The following is a 23,355-nucleotide window of genomic DNA, read 5'->3' as shown; positions in this document are numbered from 1 at the left end:
AAATTCATATAGCAAGGTTTTACCAAATTAATTATATTGTATTGAATGATTTTAAAATATGGGACATTCACATTTTAGCATTTGTGCCAGTACCTCATTCTTCATTAAGATATGTCATAGCAGTGGTTCCCTAATGTGGGTTTGGCAAAAAACAACAACATATGTGGCAAACACGTGTAAATAAGCCGGTTGAAATATACTTTCTAACAGTTAGGGTCGCGTAATTTCAATATGTCTGAACTGGGGTAGAAATTCAAAACGTTTGTAAACGGCTGAGTTACAGAGCTTTCTTTTCATACTAATACCCTTGATGGCAACAATGTCATTGAATAGGTACTGTTTTCGTTGTTGTTGTTTTTTTGTGCAAATACAAATATATTAAAACTAAAACCAATTACAGATTGTTTAAAATTATAATTCTAGTGGAAAAAGACTGAAAATAATAGCTTCTGCTATTTCAGGTGAGTATAAAGAATAGCTGTAAAATCCGATTAAAATGAAATGTACACTAATTCCCATAAACCTTTAATTTATATACGATAAATGTCATTGTTATAATTACCGCATATTTCGCCGTTCTCTTTCATGTCATGTTTCAATTCTGTTCCAGCAGGGCATCCATCTTCTGTCTTATATGTGAAAGCTGTAGTAAGAAATTACTAAATATTAAAACTAGCTCGTCAGCAGAGTTTATATAAAAGGATGAAGAATACGTAACACATAAAGTGAGCCAATGTGACACAATAAATAAACAAGAATTAGAAAAATAGTATTTCTTTCATTCGGGAAAAGATTTAGTTAAGTTTGTTTTGGAATTTCGCACAAAGCTACTCGAGGGCTATCTGTGCTAGCCGTCCCTAATTTAGCAGTGTAAGACTAGAGGGAAGGCAGCTAATCATCACCACCTACCGCCAACTCTTGGGCTACTCTTGTACCAACGAATAGTGGGATTGACCGTCACATTATAACGCCCCCACGGCTGGGAGGGCGAGCATGTTTTGGCGCAACTCGGGCGCGAACCCGCGACCCTCAGATTACGCCTTAACGCGCTAGGCCATGCCAGGCCAGATTTAGTTAAGCACAGAATTGAATAAGAACAAAACAATTACTAACGAAACTATAGTCATGAATAATAAATAATGTGTTTGTGAAATCTACAATGGTCTTGTTTTCCTAAATTCTGTAATTATGGAGTTCCACCAAGTACCGAGGATATTAAGCATCAGTTATATTTAGGTAAGTATATTAACCTATTAAAATAATCTTTTAGTAAATTAAGAATATTCACTGTAATATAAACATGGGAGTTATAAACATTCTGCGGACTCACATCGCTAGAAACCAGTTTCGATACCCATGGAGGGCAGAGCACAGATAGCCAATTTTGTGGCGTTTGGATTAATTCCATACATATAAACTTTTCCAAACTTATAATGAGTCATGTAAAAGTACAACACGTTACGTTAGATGTATAGCAGGTAGTGTTTTAGTCATGTCTCAAATACTACGGTAGACTTTAGGTAATGGAAATTCTGAGGGCTTATAACACACAAAAAACACACGAGTTTCGTTACTCTCGCTACAGATGTGAACATTAAGCTTCACTATACTTTCTACCTCTTTTGTGAATTAATGTATCGGCTAGAGATTTTTTGATACGAAAACACAATTTTATATTTAACAAATAAGGCTATTATAAAGAACATCATACCCCATTGTTTTTAAGTTGTGAAATGCTATTGCTTATAAATACCTATACCTATATAAGTATGTTTATGCAGTGTTTTGAATCTTTAAATAAATCATCATCAGGCACAAGAAAACGAAAATTATGTGCATCAGAAAATACAATATCTAAAGAATGTTCTAATCGCGTGAAGCATCAACAACAATAAAAGTTAACCAATAATAGTAAAGACTATTTAGAAACAGTATCAATGAAGGAGAGGAAATAACATTAAAAATTGTATTTATAAAGTTTTTAATTAAAAGATAAAGCTATCAAAAATGTTACTTTAAAATAAAAATTAAATGTATAAGGAATGTTATATTTAAAACGGAAGATTTGCTTCAGAGATGGATTTTCTTGGATTAGCAATTCAGGGTCGGAATTATCATTACGTACGTTAGTGAATCCTGAATGGTATGTCCAATTTCATATCCGTGATTTCGGATCGTCGAGTTGGGTGGACTTAAAAGGATATCACCTGAACTAGACGATACCTTTAAGTAAGTGCTTGCGGATGATAACGGGAACTTCTCTCTAGGTTTTGTGATATAGGTGGCATTGCAGTCAGCACACACAAGTATTTATAGATACTCAAAGAAAGATAGGTAGGTAATCTTATTAAAAGGGTTAGCTTGTTTACAAAGTATGATACTTTGTTGTCCTAGGTAGAGGATGGTCAACGAAACAATACATTTATGAAGCATGAACATTTTTATAGAATTTTAAGTGTCTTATTTATAAATATACAGGTTAGGTTTTCTACAAGTTATTTGAGAGCATTAAAATACACAGTGGTACTTCAAGGAAAAGTGTTTGTTTGTAATCAAGCACAAAGCCACAGAATGAGGTATCTGTACACTGCCCACCACGGGTATCAAAACCCGGTTTATAGCGTTGTAAATCTGAAGACATACAGCGGTGCTCAACTGTAAAATAAAATAAGTTGAACAAATCTGTACACTGCCCACAACGGGTATCAAAACCCGGTTTATAGCGTTGTAAGTCTGAAGACATACAGCGGTGCTCAACTGTAAAATAAAATAAGTTGAACAAATCTTAAAGGCTCGAGTTATTAGACATGTTCCAGGTTGATCTTGTCTACGAGCTGGCCTCTGAACGTTTTCTTTAGATAAATTGGCGTTGATAAACTTCGACCACCTAGAGTAATAATAATATGTAGATTAAAAAGTGATCAATTCGAATCCCGGTCGCTATAAACATGCTCGCCCTTTCAGCCGTGGGGGCGTTATAAGGTGACGATCAACCCCACTATCATTGGTAAAAGAGTAGCCTAAGAATTGGCGGTGGGTGGTGATGACTAGCTGCCTTTTCTCTAGTCTTACACTGCTAAATTAGTGACGGCTAGCGCAGATAGCCATCGTGTAGCTTTGCGCAAAATTCAAAACAAACAAAAGTGATCAAAAAGTGTCGAAATTGTCTTCATAGTAGGATTTCTAAAATATTGGTTTAAAAAACCTCAAAACAGTTATTCAGCCACGGTTCTTCGTGGTAGATGAGAGAAGTATTAGCTAGGGTTAGTCTTAGTGGATTGTTTGTTTTTTAATTTCGCGCAAAGCTACACGAGGGCTATCTGCGATAGCTGTTCCTAATTTAGCGGTGTAAGACTAGAGGAAAGACAGGTAGTCATCACCAACCACCGCCAACTCTTGGGCTACTTTTTTACCAACAAAAAGTGGGATTGAACATCACATTATAACGCCCCTGAAAGAGTGAGCATGATTGGTGTAACGGGGATTCGAACTTACGACCCTCGGATTACGAGTCGAGTGTCTTTACTGCCTAGCCATGCCGGGTCAACTTAGTGGAAATCACGTAGTAACTCCACTGACTTAATCATACAGCTTCGTAAATTCTTCCCTAATTAAACAATGTGACCATTGCAAGAGCGTTCACGTTGCGATCCTGGGAGTTATAAACACTATGAGTGTTGATCTTGAAACCACCACTATTCTAAACAGTACCGGCGACATAGCCCCCCCCCCAATGACACAGCGATATGTCTACAGTTCACACTGCTAGAAATCGGGTTTCGATACTCAGGGTGAGCAGAGCACAGAAAGTCCATAGTGTAGCTTTATGCTTAATTCCAAATAATTAGTCAATCAATCATAGCTAAGATGGACCCTTTTTAGGACTGGCACTGACAGTTATATCCTCCAACATCGAAGGGTTCCCTTCTACTAAGAAGGATATTATTGCCAAGATATGTCAAGAGCAGAGCTGCCACATCCCCGATTTGGAAGAAATACACCGACTATTAACAAACAATTGACCACAGGTAGTTGGAATAAATCTAACTATTGAAAGACACCACGAACGGTATGCAGTTTGTGGTAAAGATAGGGTGGACACGACACCAAGAAGCTAAACAGTAAATAAAAGAATCATCTTCAAATAGTTTATGTTAGCAGCTGGTATGTTGTGAATGAAGAAGTTGCATCAAATCTAGCTATGAAATATTCATTAATAAGAAGTACTGTGTCTTATAATGACTGAAACAGTAGCATTTAATGAATGACTCTTTATGAACATTAAGGAGGTCATCCTTAATATTGGATCGTAAACTGCAAGGATATAAATGGTGAAACGCATTATCAGTAACAGTTTTTTTTTCTCATTTCGTGAGGAAGAGCCATAGTTTTTATCCTTTCATCAACCTTTTATCATTTCTACAACTACAGATATTCTAATTTTGAGCTAAGCAAAACTTGTACTATTTTACTGTACTGCGAAAAAGTTTTAGAACAAGAGAATATTTTGTAATTCTTTCATGCCATTGTAGAACGTATTTAAACACTATAGTAATGTTTCACTGATCCCTGTTGATAATTTGATGAGCCAGGGTGAGAATACTTTTCATTCTTTAGAATACTCATATACTTGTACAAAGGGCATCTCATAAGAGTTCTGTTGAATAAACATACTGATCAAAATTAGAGTCTGAAATAACTGCCATGGTACCTCATGGAATGTCTTAAATCTATAGAAAGAAGCTAAAATATGATACCGGTATATGCAGTCCAAAAAGCGTAGAGAGTTATCAGTAAAACAGAAAGTTCGCACAGAAGCTCTACATGACGTTTGTTGGATTCTCCGACAAATTACTGCAGACTTGAAATGCTTCCTAAGCACTGTCAAGTACACCCTAGATCGTGAGACCGAGATAGGTAAATTTGAAAATAGTAAAGGATAAGAAGAACACCGAAACTCAATGATACTGATGTTAAGTATCATTGTTTATGTAGTCTTCGGGACAGAAGGAAGACTGCCACTGATCTCAAGCATGAGATAAACGACAATTTATCAGATGACTGAAAACTGTCTAGATCTACAATATTAAAAAGATTCAACGAAAATGGCACGTTTGGTCATGTAGCAGTTTATAAATCTTTACTTCGATCTCCAAATATTTTCAAGAGACTGGAACTAGCTAAAAAGTACAAAAATCTATTTTCGATGATTGGGAAAGGCTTTTATGGGCGGATGAGTTTAAGTTTGAAATATTCGGTTCAAAGCAGAGGTTGTATATCCAGCAGAAGAAAGATAAAAGATGTATAACCTCAATGTATAACATTTACCATGAAGTATGCGAGAGTCAATTATGCTTTGGTGGTGTTTTTCTGTTGAGGCGACAGGAGATGTTTGAAAAACAAATGAAATAATGTATCAGCATAAATACTATAAGATAGTGATCTCGACATGCTATACTTAGAGGTTTGCGTATTACAAGTAAAGGATTCTACTACCAAAAGAATAATGACCCCAAACACTCACTCGACCTATAAAGAAATTATTTAGTTCAGAAAGAAGTTGCTAAATCCATTCAAATAATGCAATGGACCCCAAAAACCCCATCTCAACCAACTTGTGCAAATCTGGGATTTGATAAATCAAAAACTTTACACATCAAAAGTTATTTCCAAAGAAATTTTATGTAAATGTATTAGAAACATTTAGAGTAAAATCCCAAAGGACACTTTGATTAAATATGTTGCAACAATGCCTGAAAGACTGTCTGAAGTTATTAAAGTACAAGCGGTGCCACAAAATATTAATTTTTTGCTAAGCTCAAATACTTTCACGATGTTTCTGTTGTACTAAATATAAAGATAAATAGCATTTTTGATGTTTCACGTGTGATTTACCCTATACTGTATTTTTTCAAAGTAGCCTTAAATCTAATACCTGACTTTATTCTAATAATTTTGCACAGTACTGCCCTTTTAAAGAATAAAGTGAATTTGCTTCTGCTTAGAAATTTATGAACTTTGGCAAAAACGTTTAATACACTTTCAATTACGGCAAGTAAATAAATAACCTTATACATAAGTATAAAAAGCAAAACTTCCGAATATGTAAGTACTTGCTAATGCTTTGCTACTTTTATCAATGTCGCTCATTTACATGTCTATATTTGTGTGTTTGTTCTTATATACATGTCCTTCACTGACACAGAGGAAAGTCTACGCATTTACAATGCTAAAATCAGGGGTTCGATTCCCCTCGGTAGACTCAGCAGATAGCCCAATATGACTTTGTTATAAGACAAACACACACACTATATATGTTTGTAAATAAAATTCACCTACCAGCACAGTCAGGAATAATATTACTTGGAGTCCATTCTCCGTTCAGGGAACACTCGTATGTATCAGAAACCGCTGTATAGAACACATATCCAGAACGACAAGTTGGAGAGCAGATTTTTCCAAAAATCCAGTCAGCGCAGTTTTGTTCACCGTTTTCTAATCCATAGAGGTCCTGACATTCTAATACTAGAAACATTAAATCGTTTTACAAGAAAATTTTTAGTAATTAGTTTTTGAAACCGATAATAACACTAATATCTTTATTAAGTAAATATTTAACATTACAAAGAAAAATACAAATTTCACTTGTGATATAAAGAAATACTTTAATTTTGTTAAAAATCCCTTAAGAACAGTATAATTCTACTAACATTGAAACGGTTTACAATCAATAATAAAAAGTGGGTTGTCGCTTAACAACAAGGTTAAAGTTGGAATAAATATAAAAATAAAATTAAAATGATACAGTTCCCTTCCCAGTGACACGGCGGTAAGGGGTTTTAATACCCGTTGTAGCTACAGTAGAGATAGCCCATTATATATCTTTGTGTTTAACTACCAACAAATGAGCCCATTATATATCTTTGTGTTTAACTACCAACAAATGAGCCCATTATGTATCTTTGTGTTTAACTACCAACAAATGAGCCCATTATGTATCTTTGTGTTTAACAAATGATATTATTCATTCTTAACAGTTAGCAGTTAAGCCATACTTTTTTCAATTAATTCACCATTTTTGTGATAACTACATATTTTTATAAAATCTCAAAAACGACAAAACGTAATAAGAACGTAAGGAAAGGAAACACATTATAAAATTAAAGTCAAAACAGATATCAGAACTGTTTTGGTTGAATAACACTATAAAAATATGTAAAACAAAAATATAAGTTTTATGACCGTCAAGAAATCAGTAGTTAAAATGTAACATTAAAATAAAAAAATACCACAGACTCGGCTTGTTTTGTTTGTTTGGAATTTCGAACAAAGCTATGAGAGAGCTATATGCGCTAGCCATCCCTAATTTAGCAGTGAAATTCTAGAGGAAAGAGACCACCCATTACCTAGCCCAGCATGGCCAGGTGGTCAAGGTACTCAATTCGTAATCTGACGGTCAGGGATTCGAATCCTCGTCGCGCCAAACTTGCTCGCACTTTTAGCCGTAGGCTGTTATAATTTTACGCTCAATCCCACTTTTCGTTGCTAAAAGAGTACCCTAAGAGTTGGCTGTGGGTGGTAATGACTAACTGCCTTCTCTCTAGTCTTACACTGTTAAATTAGAGACGGCTATCGCAGATAGCACTCGTATAGCTTTGCGCGAAATTCAAAAACAAACAAACAAATAAAAAAAAAAACCACTCATTGCTAACTCTTCGCCTATCCTTTTACCAAAGAACAGTGGACGTTACGTTATAATGTCCCCACGATTGAAAGGGTGAACATGTTTGGTGTGACGGAAATTTGAACCCGAAATCCTCAGATTACGAGTCGAGTGCACTAACTATCTGAGATAAGGTATTTTGTAAACATCGGCTTCTCTGAGTACAAAATCGAATATACTAACAAAAATCGTAGGTAAAAGTAGTGTATACTTTTATGGTAAATATCTTAATGTTTATTTCAATTATCGAAAATAATACATAGATAAATAAAGTGCTTCTATAGGAGCAAATCAGAAATGAATGTGTCAAAGTTATTTTTCTGATCTTCACAAAATTCATTTCTCTGTTGTAGTTTACTCTGAAAACACTTTTGATAATTCTTTTAATTTTTGTATAAAATAATTCTATTAACCTCTATTGAATTACAGGTTCGCTCTTCTTAAATTATTGCGCTAAACATGCTCGCCCTCCCAGCCGTGGGGGTGTATAATGTGACGGTCAATCCCACTATTCGTTGGTACAAGAATAGCCCAAGAGTTGGCTGTGGGTGGTGATGACTAGCTGCCTTCCCTCTAGTCTTACACTGCTAAATTAGGGACGGCTAGCACAGATAGCCCTCGAGTAGCTTTGTGTGAAATTCCCAAACAAACAAACAAACAAATCTTAAATTATTTATTTATGACGGTTTGGTTGTAGATGCTTATATAGTTTGACTTGACGATTTACAGTTTTTAAAATTTATAACGTCAAAGAAATTTATCATTATCATTTTATTCATTGACATATCTTTCGAACTGTATCAAGAGTTTCAAAGTGACTCAGTTCTGATCGTTGGTTTATTTTCAGTAGAAGTCCACAAAACTGACTTTAAAAAAATTCCGCTTGTTTATCTGATTTTGCAAACGTAGGTCAATTCAATGTATATTTTTATTAATACATAAGAAAATAATTAAATATTTGTTTTCTCTTTATTTCCTCAAATTTCCAAAAATAAAATATAAAATGACTTAACTTTTTGAGCTTCTTACCACAATCCAAGTTATAGTGTTTTAAAACCACATTCTAAACAAAACTTGTGAAAAATATATTCGCATTTCAATAACTAAAGCAAAAACTACAATAATATTTATAAACGAGCATTGCACTATATTTATTTGCAAAGATTATGCACGTTTCGATGTTACTTTGATAGTTCTTAGAAATATTTCAGACGCCGTAATATTATATTTGAAGGAACAAAATATATGTTCACTTAATTAATTTGAAACCTTTAATTCATTTGTACGTATTGTATGGGGCAATTACTAAAAGTAAGGTCTCCAGTAGTACAGCGGCATGTCTGCGGACTCCACTACTAAAAACCGGGTTTCGATACCCGTGGTGAGCATATCACAGATGGCCCATTGGTTAGCTTTGTGCTTAATTCTAAACAAACAAACAAAAAAACTAAAAGAGTGTCAGGAGATTGGATACATATAAACAACACCTATATTGAATAAAATGTGTAATGTACTATGTGACACCTGTGGCTTGATAGAAGCATATCAGCTGATTACATTCTTTAACAATGATTACACACAAGCATATACACATGCATATTGTACATATATAAATACACATACTAATTACTTCAAGACTTTCAGCCACACTTATTATATTATGTATTAACTGGACTTTCTGAAGAAATAGAGGACAGGTTGAATTTAGACTGGCAGGTAAAGTGAGACTAAAAGTTATCAAAAGAACAATCGATCATCTACGATAGATTAAATGGGTTTGTAGGAGTAAATGTTTCTGACAAGCTTAACTTGAATGATTTAGACTGGCAACAAGGTGCACTTGGACCCACACTCGTGAAATCCCTATTACACATCACAGCATTCAGCAGCATCGTACAGTACAAGCAGTGCTCATGAACAGATTTGTTCACTAGAGACTTCTCAACTGGATCTTTTCAACTCCACAATCAGTGGTCTGAGAGACACTAATCAAGCAAGGATTATCTAAGATCCGCCTCAGGATCCGGTTAAGGATGGAAAGTGTTACATAGACACTAATGAGATAAACCATCATCATTATTCCTCATATGTTTTCATGTGGAATACATGTCTTGCTCCATTGGGATGTATAGAATCCAGCTCAGACAAAATATGTAGGAACTGAGAAGGATATGAAGTAAAAACACTTCATGACAACAATTTAAAGATCATGGTGGACAGTAATTGCTACCATAATCACATATGATTCCTATGCCACAGAGAGCAAGAAAGCTGGTTAAGCATTTATCGTTCTACAGGGAAAATAACATTTTACATAAGAGACTGGTGGAGCATTTAAGCTTCCCACTGGTGGTACAAGGATGGAGCTGAAAGTTATAAAGCAGTCTTTTCCTTGGATTGCTGGAAGCATTGAACTTCAAAGAGACAATGTCATCAACATAGTATTTCTGATTGTCTCCGAGGCAGTGCTTCATAAACTTAATCGTATTTGGTCTCCAGATAGATGTCATGGTAGACCATCATCTGGATGTATGTAGCGGTCCCTGCAAGAATAAAGATAAAAGATGAAGTTGACAGTCTCGAAAGAAAAATCACTTCATCAAATACCTCTGTTGCCAATATATTGTCTTCCCCTGATCTGTAAGGAGAAAACAACAATCATGGAAATATTTATCGCCATCCAGAAAACATCAAACAACAAAATATGGAGAATCAGTAACACAGTATAAAGCCAGAGGGTTACTGGTAACATTGGTAAAGGAGCTGTTTGTCTTCTACCTTCCTTGAATCAACTGATATCCACATGAGAGAACAATGTCTCTAGTGATTACAAGATTGTAATCTGGTATTAAACTTACTTCAACACAGTTTTTTTCCTCATATATACTTTAAGTTCTCCTGTGGGACAGTAGTAATTTTATCAACTAAGATCCCTAAAGTGTGGATACAGCAGACAGCCCATTGTGACTTTGGCCTAAAGCTATCATATAATTTACATCTTTGATGTAAGCAATTTTAAAAATAAACACAGGACAACATGTAAATGTAGTAGAAATGTAGCAGAACAGTATAAGTGATTAGTGTTGCCATACAGTATTGAAAAGAGATAAGAATTCAAAGTAAGGGATGAAAATGATTCATTTCGCACATATTTCTGTATAAAAATCACGTTAATCTCTATAAATATACTGAGATTATTTAATTTTATCTGCACTCACCTTTAACATGGATTTCGAATGTGCAATCAGCAAAGTTACCAGCCTTGTCTTTAGCTCTATAGCTAATAGTATGAGTCCCAACAGAAAGCTCTGTTCCAGGATCCTATACATGAAGAAACAATATTCAGATTTCCGAAATAAAATTATTTGGTTATATTGACAAAGTAATCACAGAAGAAATGCTAGTTGTGAAATGATTCTTAAAACACGAATATGTCCATTGCAAAATATTTATACCAGTAAATGTATTGTTTTAAATGACTGTGAATTTTTTTTTAAAATATAGGCACATATCAACCTTTCACAGCGCTAGTTTGGTTTGGTTTGTTTTGAATTTCGTGAAAAGCTACAAGAAGGTTATCTGCGCTAGCCGTCCCTAATTTAGCAGTGTAAGACTAGAGGGAAGGCAGCTAGTCATCATCACCCACCGCCAACTCTTAATGTACTCTTTTATATAGTTGGATTGACCGTCACATTATAACGCCCCCATGGCTGAAAGGGCGAGCATGTTTGGTAATGGGGATTCGAACCCGCGACCTTCGGATTACGAGTCGAGTGCCTTAACCATCTGGCCATGCCGGGCCTTGCAGCATTGGGTATCTTCTCTTAGCAGTCATTATTTTTTAATGTATTTATATAGTTTATGTTTTACTAAACAACACAAAAAGAAAGCGTACTCCATTATATCACGACTCGCCAGTTTCTCAATAGTTCTGGCAAAGCTTTTGCTCAATATAAAAGCTCTTAAGATGTTAGATTCATTAACTTATGTGACGTATAACGTCAAGGTCGACGACGTGTGTTTCTTTTAAGAATAACTCAAGTGATGACGCACTACTAGCTTTGATATTTTACTACATTGAATTTAATGCCTCTCAAATAACCACAATAAACAGCATTCTAACTTTGTGTATGTGTGTTGGAAACTAACTGGCATAACGATCTCGGGTTCTGAACAAGTTGGCATAACTATTCTTGGTTCTGAACAAGAAATTTTGTAGACAGTGTCGTTTAATAGACAAAGAGTGGTTGACACTTTATTGTATACTATTACTATCGAAAACCTCTAGTGGGACACTCCTGCAAGGTATTTGGAAACATTGTTACAACTGTTGTGACTTTTCATCAGACTAGTCAGTTGTTCTAAAATGACCATATTACATCAGTCTCGGTGTTGTGTATCATAAAAGTAGGAATTCTAGCCTAATTGTAAAACAATTAGTGAATTATAAAACTACTTATGAGTAAAATCTAATTGATGTTATACGTATATACACACAGATACCTCGCTTCAACAAACTAAAAGTAAGCAAAAGTTGACACTGCCCTTTAGAACATTAAACAAACGTTTATTTTCTGATTTATATTTTATCCTTTCACTAAAATTTTAGATACTAGTTCTGGCAAGCAACCATCTGAACAAAAGCACACTTTAAAATTAAATTTTATACAAAGGTCCAATATATTAAATTGGTGTAAAATATTTTTAACTTATACTCACAGCTGTGAGCTGGTGTCATGGCAGTAGAAACAAAAGGGAGCAAAGCTGAATGCAGCTCAAGCATGCGACCTGAGGAAGCTTGAAAGACAGGGATAAATTATCTACAGATTAGATACATGTGAGTACATCTCTAATCCTGTAGAAATTCCATTTGATCACTGCAACAGTTTTAATATTTTGTTCCTAATGGAAATTTTAGAACAGAGGATTTCTTTTTCACAAGACTATTATATCTCAAACCGACACTTTTAACTAAATGTTTGATCACTTATTTTGATGGAGCTTTTATTTCAATACTGACGTTTTCAAGTTAAGATAACATTATTGACTATTCTTCTAATGCTGCCACAACTCACTAAACCTCTGCACAACAATGAAAGGAGAACATAATGAAAATTTCCTGTTTGGCAACTTTTAGAAGTTACTGAATATTCATCTATTTGAATTCACCTGGTGATAGCCTTGCTTTCCCCTCAGCTAAGCCTACAGATGAAGAAGCATTGCTAAATGATTTATAAAATACGAGGGAGCTTATTAAGGCTCCTCAAGGACTGATCTTGAAGTCTCCAGAACCACCTAACACACTAATTATTACCAGTCTAATGAAATAACGTCCTGCATCACCTATATAAAACATTCGTTCAGTTTACTCTCGTACAGTTCAACACCATTCAAAATAAATCCATTAGAGAATTGGGATGCAATAGAAAAATGTTTAAATGTTTCATCAGGGTCTGTTCGTTTAAGAAATATTATTACCATCCCATATGCCTGCACCTTTGATGGGACAAACACATACATTTCCGGGGCGACATTTCTCCAGATGTTCTTTAATATTAGAAAGTTTTACTAAGGCCTACCACTTTAAGGGCACTAGCTATTTTCACCCAACCATTTCCATAGATAATTACGTTGACTAGTAATATCGATATGGTGGAGCTAGCATCAACTGGTTTGCTGCTGCTCAATAACTAATCCAGGTTTGGACTATTTAGTCAGAGAAAATGAGGCAAAATAGCATCCAGTAGTTTATCTAAAGTACCACTACCAGGGGTTAGCAGCCAGGTTGAGATAGATGTAGGTATTTTAATAGGGAAGAAAGGCATCTGTTAAAAGGTCAGGTGCATCATTCACTCTTGGAGAAAGAGAGTGACTGTGTTTAGGATAAGTTGGCACTAGATATTTTCACCCAACCATTTCTATAGATAATTACGTTGACTAGTAATATCGATATGGTGGATCTAGCATCAACTGGTTTGCTGCTGCTCAATAACTAACCCAGGTTTGGACTATTTAGTCAGAGAAAATGAGGCAAAATAGCATCCAGTAGTTTATCTAAAGTACCACTATCAGGGGTTAGCAGCCAGGTTGAGATAGATGTAGGTATTTTAATAGGGAAGAAAGGCATCTGTTAAAAGGTCAGGTGCATCATTCACTCTTGGAGAAAGAGAGTGACTGTGTTTGGGATAAGTTGGTACCAGATCATAAACCATTTTGACTCATCATAAATCAACTGTTACATCAGAGAACATACTATTGAGACTTTGATAAGTAAAAGTTCCAGTTTTCTTTCAAACATCTCTGTTAGTTCATTTTATTTTTAATTTAGCTTATTTACTTCATTATTGCTATTTTATTTTATTATTTTAATTATATGTTGTAAATAATGATTATTTTTATTATAATTGACTTTCCTTTTTTCTTGTAATTTATACAAGCACACTTTGAACATTTGTATATTATTTTTATTTTATAGATATTATTGATATCACTGTTTTTATGTTTAGTTAAAGTTTTAAGTTTTTCTTTTCTGTTTATTTCTTTATAGTCAAATGGTTATCTTATGTTGTTTTTGTGTGTTAAATATTTTTGGAAAGTGTTTCTGTATTTTGGTGTTAACACATTCTGGTTCTGATAAAAAGTTATTTTGATGCATTTCATATAACTCCTAAGGGGATTTTTTGTGCTTATAATTTGCACGTCTTACTCAAGTAATTTTATTGTGCCCAGCTTGTTTGTTTGTTTGGAGAGTACTTTATATTGTAATCTGTAGTCTGTTTTTCACATGTTATTTCTTTATTAAATTATCTGTATTATTGTTATCCAGTAGTGAGAGTAAGTTACATCAATTTTTGATCATTATGTGAGATACCTTAATTAAATTTTAAGTTCTAAAGTTACAAATGGTTGAGTCGGCCTAGTTAATATGTACATTTCTCAAAAATGTGTATATATTGAGTATATGTTCTTAACATAGAAATTCACCAAAGAAGCTACTAGCATCTTCTCGCTCACGAAACAGTATCAGTCATCTTTTGCGTCACATATACTTTACTGAGGAAAATACTGCTACATCATGAAGCATACTGTTAACAAAATCGACAGTGATCTTCTCCATTGGAAAATCAGATTATATATATACGAGGGACCCAACGTTCTCTGTTTTAAAGGAATAGCAACCATGAGTCACGTGGGTAGCACCTGCTTCTTGAGAAGAATTACAATTTTGTGTGTGTCTTATAGCAAAGCTACATCAGGCTATCTGCTGAGTCCACCGATACAATTTTGTTATCCGTATATAATTCTGTGTTTTACAGTATGGAACCATAAAACTCGATTGAGCTCAGCTACAGAATACAATTCATTTCAATAAAATTTGATATTGAGATTGTATCTCTCCCAGTAGAGACGTTAATCTTTATACTTATCTGTAACTGTGATTTTGTTTTGAAATAGTGACAGTGACTATATTTATCTTGTGTCCAGTCTGTTTCTTTGGCTTAAAATCAACAGAGATTAAGATAATTCAGATTTCTTCTCTGAAACTCATTTTAAGGCGAGAATCATGTTATTCTGCTGCTCCTTCCCAGTGATCCCAAGAATATGCTACCTTTGATATAGACTTGTCATAAGAATGATGTGCCTCGGAATAGATTATCTTCCAATAATGAGGGTCAAAGGTTGACTAGATGATGTTGGGTAAGAACATTTTAACTTGAGCTTGATCAGATACAGGTTCTAAATACTGATCTTACAGAATAAAGACTTTCTTTCTAATATTTTGTTTTTTTTGTTTATTCTAATTTAGTTATTAATTCAGGTACAGAATGAATGTTTATGAGGCTCGGTATGGCCAGGTGGGTTAAGGCGTTCGACTCGTAATTTGATATTCGCGGGTTCGAATCCCGATTGCACCAAACATGCTTGCTCTTTCAGCCGTGGGGACGTTATAATGTGACGGTCAATCTCACTATTCGTTGGTAAAAGAGTAGCCCAAGAGTTGGCGGTGGGTCGTGATGACTAGTTGTCTTCCCTCTAGTCTTACACTGTTAAATTAGGGACGGCTAGCGCAGATAGCCCTTGAGTAACTTTGCGCGTAATTCAAAACAAACAAACAAACAAACATTTCTACGTTTCAAAGTCGCTGACTTCCTAAAAACAATACCAAATTTCTAGAAGTTGTCCATATAATAATTTCAAATTGTTTCTTTAAAAAAGAGAGTAATTATTTTAGTCTTACCTGCGACTTTGTCACTTCTTCTACCATTACGTTGTCTTTAAAGATCGGTTCAGTCCAATTAACTTGAGTTGGTAATAAAGTATCAGACACGACCTCAAATGATTTTGGACAGTATATGATAACAGGAGACTCTTTGTCTGGTCAATAAACAAAATAAAGTAAATTATATTTGTGAAAACAGGGTGAAGTAGGATAAAATGACTTAAGTACACTAAATCATAATATGTTAAGCTGCATCCTTCACTAATGAATATTTTTCTAACTTTTCTAGTCTAACAGCGTATAGTATACGATGTTTCAAGTAAGATTTCTAAACTGAATTGGAGTATGTCTGAATATATCTCACGTAACAGCTCAGTGAATAATTTGTTCCATATAGTGTCAGAATTAATAAAACTCATACAAGGTTTACTCAATAAACAATTTCATTAGCATAACGAAGAATCTGATGTGTTTAATGTGGAATTATACTCAGATAATTTCAATGTTTTTCGATATCAATGAATATTTAGATGTTTTGTGTATGGATATAGAGTAAAGTATTGTTTCATTATTCCCTGAGTCAATTGTTTGTCTCTACGTAAATTTCTTTCTGGAATTTTAAATAAATTAATTTGTGATTCGTAAAAAGTCGAACTCAAACATCTAAACTTTCACAAGTTTACACGTTACAGTATTTATATTATGGAAAATCTATAAGTCCATTTGTTACCTTATCCAATTTAGACTATTAACAATAAGAAATGATTTAATATAGTCTTGGTGAGCTTTCTGTCAAAAATGTAATAATCATCAGGCCTTACGTAATAAATTGTTCTCAGCCTGAAAGTTACCTACAGTTTTAGTAAGTTTCATCCACATCATCCTCCATCACCAGTAAAAATTCAAATTTAAAATGTCTTAGCATTAAGCTAGAAAAGCCAGTTATTAACCAGAAGATGAATGTACTGTCTCCATGTCTTTGATTGTGAAAACGTAAAGAAAGAACTTTAGTTTCGATCATTAATTAGAGGGAAAGCAGCTAGTTAGCAATACTTGACCACCTACCATCTACTTTAATAAGTTGAAACTACTCTTATATCTCTCACAAAGTTTAAAGTCTGAGGATATTTTATGGTGTCTCGCGGATACGAACTCAATTTAAATTCTAAATTCCGAATCTCTACCATGAGGCTAACCCGTACCCTACATGATAAAAATGAGCCCAAGTAGAAAACATATAAAAAAACTCATTTTTTGATTTTATTATTGAATTTATGAGAAATTGTATTACATTTCTAATTCCATTGCAAATCAGAAAAATTGATTATCCAATTAAATATCCATAACTTCAAGGTATTAACTTGCTTAAATATCTGGTTTGTAGAAACAAATACTAAGACATCAAAGATTATTGTAGATAAAAAAATAAGTTATTCATTTATTTGAATCATCTGTTTGAAACAAATGGCTGTAGTATTGAATTGATAACTACTTAATATGTTCAAACCCAAATATTATTGACACTTTCAACAATTATTGTTTACACTTACCCTGTATTTCTACTTGCATAATGCAAGAGGTCGTTTTTTTAGTATGCTGTTCAGTTGCAGTGAAAATAACTTCTGTTACACCTGCAGAGAATTCATTATCTTCTTGCACCTTGACCCAAGCTGGTAATACCTGAATGTATTCAAGATGTATGTTGGATTTTGGCTGTGGAATGTAAACTAGAACTTTGTTGTTGCTAATCGGAAGCTCTTTAGCTATATCATCGGGACACTGAACGTATGGTTCCAGAACATCTGTGTAAAAGTGATGAAATGGCAATATTAAACATCTACCTAGCATTAATATTTTGTTAAAATGAGATAATATTAGCTTATAAAACTATCAGTAATGCCAACCCAATGTGCTGATAGTCTGATAGGCTTTTATGCATGTATTGTTCTAAACACACCAAATAATGAACGAAAATGTCATCTTATATCAATACGAGACTTATAATAATGTGTTATTTTAATGCTAGTATAAGCCTTATTAAAAGATTCATCTTTTCATATCACTGTAAGCATTATAATGGTTATGAGTTTGATACACATTTAAGCTTTTATACTAATTGTGATTGTTTTATAACGTATTTACTGCTGCACATTTATTTTAGCGCCTACGTTTGTTTCTGTGTAGTTTCATTATTTTCTTGTGACGTATATTCTTGACTGTGTATTGCGCAAGTACTTCCTGTTCTTGAAATTTGTAGAAGTTTCTTGAGCGTAAAAATCAACAATGTACTATGTGAGTATATAATACCAATGATTGACAGTATTGTTGCCAAGTGAACTTTCGAGAACTTTTAAAAAACGTTTATAAGTTGACGTGCCAAGCAACAAGAGATTAATATTATTTGGACAACTTCAGATAGTGTGCTATAGCCTTAGGAAGCTATAATTGTCATTAACGTTTTTGAATCGAAAAACCACAGAATTTGACTAGGAACGTTTATAGATTTCGAACATTACCAACTGTTCAACTTCAGTGAATTACTTCGGACGTTAGAATCTCTGCAAGAACACTAAATATCACTGTGGCTAAACATCAGCAATGTGTGGCCTATCAAGCTATTAAGCATCACCGAGGTGCTTTATAAAGCCACTAAAGCCGAGACATGCGATATCCCATTGTTGGAGTTTGAAAAGATACAGTTTCACCAGATTAATCGATGTTATTGACTTGGCCACTAATAAGAAGGCTGATGTAGTTAGGAATGAATTTAGATCTTTTGCGTCTGTTGGATCCGTATCTTTGACAAATGACGCTGCTAATCCCATACCCCTATGTATTGTACTATTTTACGTTGGACTGTGGTGACTCAATCATTGTTGTTAGAATGTATATTGCCTTTAAATTCGAGTTCTGCCACTGGTGAGGCTATTATGGCTCAGGATATTAAGGTTGTGTTTTTAAATGTTTTTCTTCATAACATTTGTTTAAATCTGATTTAAGGAAAGGAGAATATGTTTAATAATACATATTTGGTATCCATACTTAAGAAATCCTTTTTTCTTCTATTTTATGTATTATTTGTGTTTCTTGTATTGTGTGTATTTTGAATTAAATTCAAAAACTGGAATATATTTGTATTTCCGATTTCTCATTGCTTTGTAAAGCAATCGTTTTCTTATATATGTTAATCTAATCATTTTTAGATACGTTACAATGAATAATTCTTTTGACAGAAAATACAAGAGTTGAGTACGTTATATTAAATTGATTCCGAATAAGCAAATCAGCAAGTCACGTAATAACCACAATTATAGTGGAACAGGATGTAAAACAATTATGTTTCATGAGTAGAATTATGCCACTAGAAATTGATTGCGTCTTCACAGGGTATGGATCAGCTCAGACTTTTCATTGCGAAAAATTCATACACTAAATTCATAAATATATGTTCAGATCCAGGATTTAGAATTTTTAAGACAGGGATATCTTTTATACCTAATGACATTGGAAAATAAATGAATATGGATCAACAAAGGGTATTAGAACCGTTAAGAAAGAGACCTGCGACAAACTGAATCCCAGTTGTGATAAGCAAAGTAGGGCGTCTTGTAACAGGTGAGAATCTATAAACACAAAAATCAGCGCCAGAAGCAATAGCAAATAGCAGAATCATAAGGGATCTATGTTTGAAAGAGAGGACAACAAAGTTCACCAATATACGGCTTTCGGTGAAACCTTCAATTTAACTGGTGTGTACCTCAAGGAGAATGAAACAAGTACACTGCTCAAATTTGGATGCAGCATCTATGAATTTCTGGGAAATAGGCATTGATAAATCACCGTATTCATCAACAGGACGGATTACATAAACCAAACAGAGAAGAATGGAGTGCTATGGACATGAAAACTTTAAAACAAAGCTTGTTGCGATGGGAATTAATAAGCTATAGACCTACTGTCCAGATATACGGTTGTGTTAAATGTAGAGGCGAGAGGTCTTACGATCTTCCTCTCCTCCGACAGGGTATCTAATCATCAGACTAGTTATTTAATATAACTACTGTGTGTACTAACTAATCATAAGTCTAAATAATCATCCCTTGAGGTATGATGTTGTAAAGTAATTAAATAAGCAAGGTTATAGAGCTTTTAGCTAACGGTGAAACTTAGTTTTATATAAGGATATAATACAGACAATATTATGATTTTATTCAAATTTGAACGTGTAAGGGAGCTACACGAGAAATAATTTGCATTTGAAATACGAGAGCGGTGCTCCTATTATATATGAAGTGAAGAGTGGACACTACTTCACGATCCTTACTACTTATTGGTCTTCAGTCAGAGCATGACCAGAAATGGACTTTAATGATGTAGGAAAACTACAAAATCATTTTAAGATAGCGTACTCTACTTTCTGTAGAACATATTATTTCTTTATATAAACTAAGTTAGAAAAAATGAACAAATCTATGATTAGTTGCACAACAGGAGTGTTGAACATTTTAGGATATAGAAATATATTATAATCTGTTCTATAAACATTTTATTACGCTTTAAAATTCAAGAAAGGAAATAAATGTCTTACTTTTTACACATTTGTACGAAAAAGTTTTTGGCTTCCAATGTAACTCTCGTGTACACTTCACAAATGCTCGCCCAACTAATCTATATTCCTGTTCACAGGTAAAGTAGCACGTGTCACCAACTGATGTCTTACCTTCACTACACGTTTCGGGATATACAAATCCGTGTTCGGGAGATTGAATTGGAGGGCAGTTCATGGCTTTAAAACAACATACTAAGTATTTACCGTTATTTTTGGTGCATGGTTTATATTTCTAGATAAAAAGGCTTAACAAAAATTCGTGTTCTAGTATTTCGTTCATCAATACAATGAAATAAAAGTCATATTTGTTTTTATTAAGCTTCAAGATTGTTAAACATTACATCAGATTAGGTGAAATTAAAATATCACGATTCTTTATTCAAATAGAAAAGTAATAAACGAGTGAATTATTACCAGAAAAAGTAAATCATAAGCTAAATTAAGGAAAATAAAACTTGGTTTAATAAAATGAGATAATTGTAACATGTTATCTAAAGGTAACATGTATTTTATGGAATCATATCATACATTGATATAAATAAGAACAAAATCTAACAAAATTAATCTTATAATAACAAATTATATATATAATATACAAGTCTTACCTACACTACGTTCTTTCATATTAGTATAAGCAATCGTATTGTTATGGAAGACTGCAACATTTATAAGACCCAGTAATTTTCTTTTAATGACCGTAATTTGACATGGATGAAAATAGTATTAAACTTAGAAACTGTTCTTTGTACAATCACAGCATGTAAAGGAAACTGTGTCTTTGACCATACTTAGTTATAATGAGAGACACTTGATAATTGTAAATAAGTTATAAAAACGGGACCTGAGGTAACTTTAATTATTTCAAGCTACATTAAAAATACAACAACAGTAGATACCAATATGGAGACAACTCTTACTTACTTGTTCAAAAATGAAAACTTAAAGCAACATTTAAGTTGCAAAAATCTTAATCTAACCGAAATATTATATACAAAATATACAAAGTGCCTTTTCTAATTTTTAGGGCTCGATAATCCGAATTGTATTGTGACGAAATTGTCCGATGCTTTTAAGAAGTTGGACCGATAACATAAAAAGAGAACATTGTTAGCTTATCGTTACAAGCAAAAATTAATTATAATTTATTTTGACTTAAATACGCATGTAAATCGACCATACTTGAAATGATATACAATTGAAAGTGAATGAAATACAGAAAAAGCAAACACCTCTTCTATAAAATTCAGATTAAATTTACTTGCTTAAATTGTTCTAATTAATAGTGTTCTATTGTTGCAACACATGCATTCTCGTATCAGTTGTACAATATCTGTAATATAAAATTACATGTTACATAATCACATGATAATATATAATTTGTTAACACAGAGTGACACAATTCGAGTTGCAAATTACTTTTTCGGAGCCCCCCGCTAGTACAGCGGTAAGTCTACGGAGTTACAACGCTAAAATCAGCGGTTCGATTCTCCTTGGTGGACTCATAAGAGGATCTGATGTGGCTTTGCTATAATAAAACACACACATACGTTTTCGAAAGATGAGTGATTAAAACAAACATATACTTTACGGTCAACAACTGAAGCCAACATATTATCAAACCATAATATATTCTAACAAACCAACTCCATTTTTAATTGAATAATATTTAGTATTTTACTCTTCCTATATACTTATTTTCAATATTAATAGAAATATATGCTTTAAAACACTTACCAACACAGAAAGGCAACTCTTTGTTCCACGTACCATCTGTTTGGCAGGTCTTTGTTTCTGGTCCTTGTAGTTCATAACCCCTTTCACACTTTATTTGACATATACTTCCTACTGGATAATTTTCTGTGTTATTGACATCGCTGGTAGGTATCTTACAGTGTAACTGACTGTTTGATGGCTTAGAAAAGGCAGGGCATCTGATTCCTGTAACGGTTATAAATGGGTCAAAGCTAGATTTCGTCTCTTTGCGATTATCGTTATTTCAAGAAGATATATTGTTCGATGGTTAACAAAGGCGGCCATAATTCACCCTGAAGAAGTTGTTTCCTGTGATTGTAACTTTGATTTATATGATCAAAAAGGCACTTTCAATTTTCACATGTCTACCTTTATTATAAGAAAAGCACACCAAGTGATTCAGTGTGAAGATTCATATGCTATAAGCTCTCTGTTAAAAAACAACTAAGATACAACTAGGGTGATTAACACAGTTTACAACTGATTTATAACAGTTATGTCAACAATATAAACTACTACTTAAAAAGCTGCTATAATGATCTTTTACCATTGTTAAGCAATTTCACTTCTACCCAGTAATGGCTATTTTAACCTGTTCAGTGCCGTAGACGAGATAACTCGTTCAAGCCGATCGGTAACACAGTGCCACGGACGAGTTAATTCGTTCTCAATAATACCTAACTTCAACGCCAGATGTCAGCACAATACATGCATTTGACCTACTTACAAACTGTTTCACTTTCAATCCAAAATGGCGTCACGAAAAAAGTTACAAAATGGAGAAGCATTAGAGTTGTATTGTAGCAACTGAAATGCTTGGCAGCCAACAGGTTAATATATTGTTGGTTGGATATAACATTTGAATAACTTTTCTGTCATGTATCAAAAAATTATAAGCTTTTTAAAAATATTCAAGCTTCAAAATTGTAGCAAATTCCCTGAAATTTACACTTTATTTTTTCATTACTAAGCCTTATCAAATCACATAAACATCACTTTCAACTAATAATTTATTTATAACAATGAAGTTGTCAAGATGAAACTTAAAAC

The 23,355-nt window shown here is 33.6% G+C and overlaps 1 protein-coding gene across 7 annotated transcripts in view; it reads right to left on the bottom strand.

Moving 5' to 3' along the window:
* LOC143253197 (uncharacterized) overlaps positions 1–23,355 on the bottom strand; it is an 80,339-nt gene that overhangs the window by 5,314 nt on the left and 51,670 nt on the right. For all 7 annotated transcript variants that reach the window (XM_076506635.1, XM_076506638.1, XM_076506634.1 and 4 more), the window contains 7 exons: positions 22,288–22,491; positions 20,533–20,730; positions 17,495–17,746; positions 15,963–16,099; positions 10,942–11,044; positions 6,340–6,525; positions 563–643 (listed from right to left, as the gene is read on the bottom strand). In XM_076506635.1, coding sequence (XP_076362750.1) covers positions 563–643; positions 6,340–6,525; positions 10,942–11,044; positions 15,963–16,099; positions 17,495–17,746; positions 20,533–20,730; positions 22,288–22,491 — 1,161 coding nt within the window. The remainder of the gene's footprint in view (positions 1–562; positions 644–6,339; positions 6,526–10,941; positions 11,045–15,962; positions 16,100–17,494; positions 17,747–20,532; positions 20,731–22,287; positions 22,492–23,355) is intronic.

This window comes from Tachypleus tridentatus, chromosome 6, assembly GCF_004210375.1.
Source record: "Tachypleus tridentatus isolate NWPU-2018 chromosome 6, ASM421037v1, whole genome shotgun sequence".
NCBI lineage: Eukaryota > Metazoa > Arthropoda > Merostomata > Xiphosura > Limulidae > Tachypleus > Tachypleus tridentatus.
Note: the sequence above shows the minus strand (reverse complement) of the source record. Positions and strands in the feature narration are given on the sequence as shown.